Raw genomic sequence first — 1,526 nt, 5'->3', positions numbered from 1 at the left:
ATCACTTCTCCTCACAAACTTCAAGGTTTTATTTTCTTACTCACCATTAGAATAAATGTGCAGAATCCACTGGTGGTCCTTCTGTTTGGCAGGAATTACTCTACAGCTTTGCTTTTACCCAGAAATGGCCAAGAAATTCCATTCATACACAGGTGTATTCCCTTTGAGAGAGCCTTAAACTAATGATAGAGGGTAAAGATGAACTGTAGGGTTCAGATGAACTTAAGTGGTTAGAGATCTATTCTTTTGTTTTCTCTTCTTGTTTGGGGGAAGGGACAGAACCATTACTTAGGAAACTAGAGCCTTAGGTGCTTCTCTTCCTGTGTCTGTATTTCATGTTAAGTAACCTTACCGAAACCCACTGCTGTCGAGTCGATTCCAACCCCATAGGGTTTCCAAGGAGCAAGTGGTGGATTCGAACTGCCGAACTTTTGGTTAGTAGAGGAGCTCTTAACCACTGCACCACCAGGGCTCCTAAGTGACCTTAGGAGGGTCATTTTAACCTCCTTTGTATTTATATTCCCAATCTCTAACTCACTTTATTGAATAAATATCACGTTTATGTACGGGGGGAAGGAATTGAGGGGTTTGGCGGTTTATGAAATAGAAAAAGTAGTGAGTAGCCACATTATGGAGGCCTTTGGATGGAAACCTAAGGAATTTGATCTTCTTTACGTACTTCATGTTTCACTGACGCCGTTTCCGCCCGTCTTCATTTTTTCCAGGATTGTGGCGGCCTCCTGTCTGAAGGAGATAACCAAGGCTGCTACCCACTGGATGGACACATCCTCTGCAAGACCTGCAACTCTGCCCGCATCAGGGTGCTGACCGCCAAGGCTAGCACTGACCTTTAATAGAGCCCGCCGTCCGTTTAGTGGGTTGGTGGGTGGTACCGAGAATGAAACACTAGAAAATGATAAGCAAAGAAATAGAGCAATAGAGGAAAGGAAATCAAGCTGTGGGGTGGTCACTGTTTGTCATCTGTTATTAACCTTCCTTTAGAAACGCCTAGAATATGAGATTTTTTTTTTAAAAGTTTTTACCAAATACACATTTCACATTTAATCACGTAGGACCTTGATGGGCCTTTGTTCCCAAGGACCTCCACATTTTTGCACGGATTATGCTCCATCCCACTCACTTATGCATTCCTGTAACTTTTAATCCCTGTGTTTGTCTCACTTTTCATCTGGTTGAGTGGCTTTTTTAGCGTGGTATTTGCTGTCACGCAGTTTTTCATGGGTGAGGCTGCCAACTCACAGGTCCTTGGGTTTCAAGGCTCCTTCCTATCACTTCCTTGTTGCCTGTGATCATAAAGGGTAGACACTCTTTTTCTATGTATTGAAAAGTAGATCTGTATATCTTTCTGTTGCTCAAAACCAGTTGTGTCTTTTGTGGGGAAAAAAAATGCACAACTTCTATGTTAGGCTATAAAGAATGTAAGTTGTATATTACACAGGTTAAAATAAGCCCAAATTTAATTTGCAGTCATCCAAATTCTAATCTGTAGTGACCAGAGATCAGGG

At 42.0% G+C, this 1,526-nt stretch overlaps 1 protein-coding gene across 10 annotated transcripts in view; it reads left to right on the top strand.

Moving 5' to 3' along the window:
• Positions 1-917, top strand: part of LPP (LIM domain containing preferred translocation partner in lipoma) — a 756,943-nt gene extending 756,026 nt beyond the window's left edge. For all 10 annotated transcript variants that reach the window (XM_023736780.1, XM_023736775.1, XM_023736779.1 and 7 more), the window contains one exon: positions 726-917. In XM_023736780.1, the coding sequence (XP_023592548.1) occupies positions 726-854 (129 nt within the window). In that variant the 3' untranslated portion in view covers positions 855-917. The remainder of the gene's footprint in view (positions 1-725) is intronic.
• Positions 918-1,526: the final 609 nt, after the last annotated feature.

This window comes from Trichechus manatus, unplaced genomic scaffold (assembly GCF_000243295.1).
Source record: "Trichechus manatus latirostris isolate Lorelei unplaced genomic scaffold, TriManLat1.0 scaffold00092, whole genome shotgun sequence".
NCBI classification, from domain to species: domain Eukaryota; kingdom Metazoa; phylum Chordata; class Mammalia; order Sirenia; family Trichechidae; genus Trichechus; species Trichechus manatus.
The sequence above is the reverse complement of the archived record's forward strand: the minus strand, read 5'-3'. Positions and strand labels throughout refer to the sequence as shown.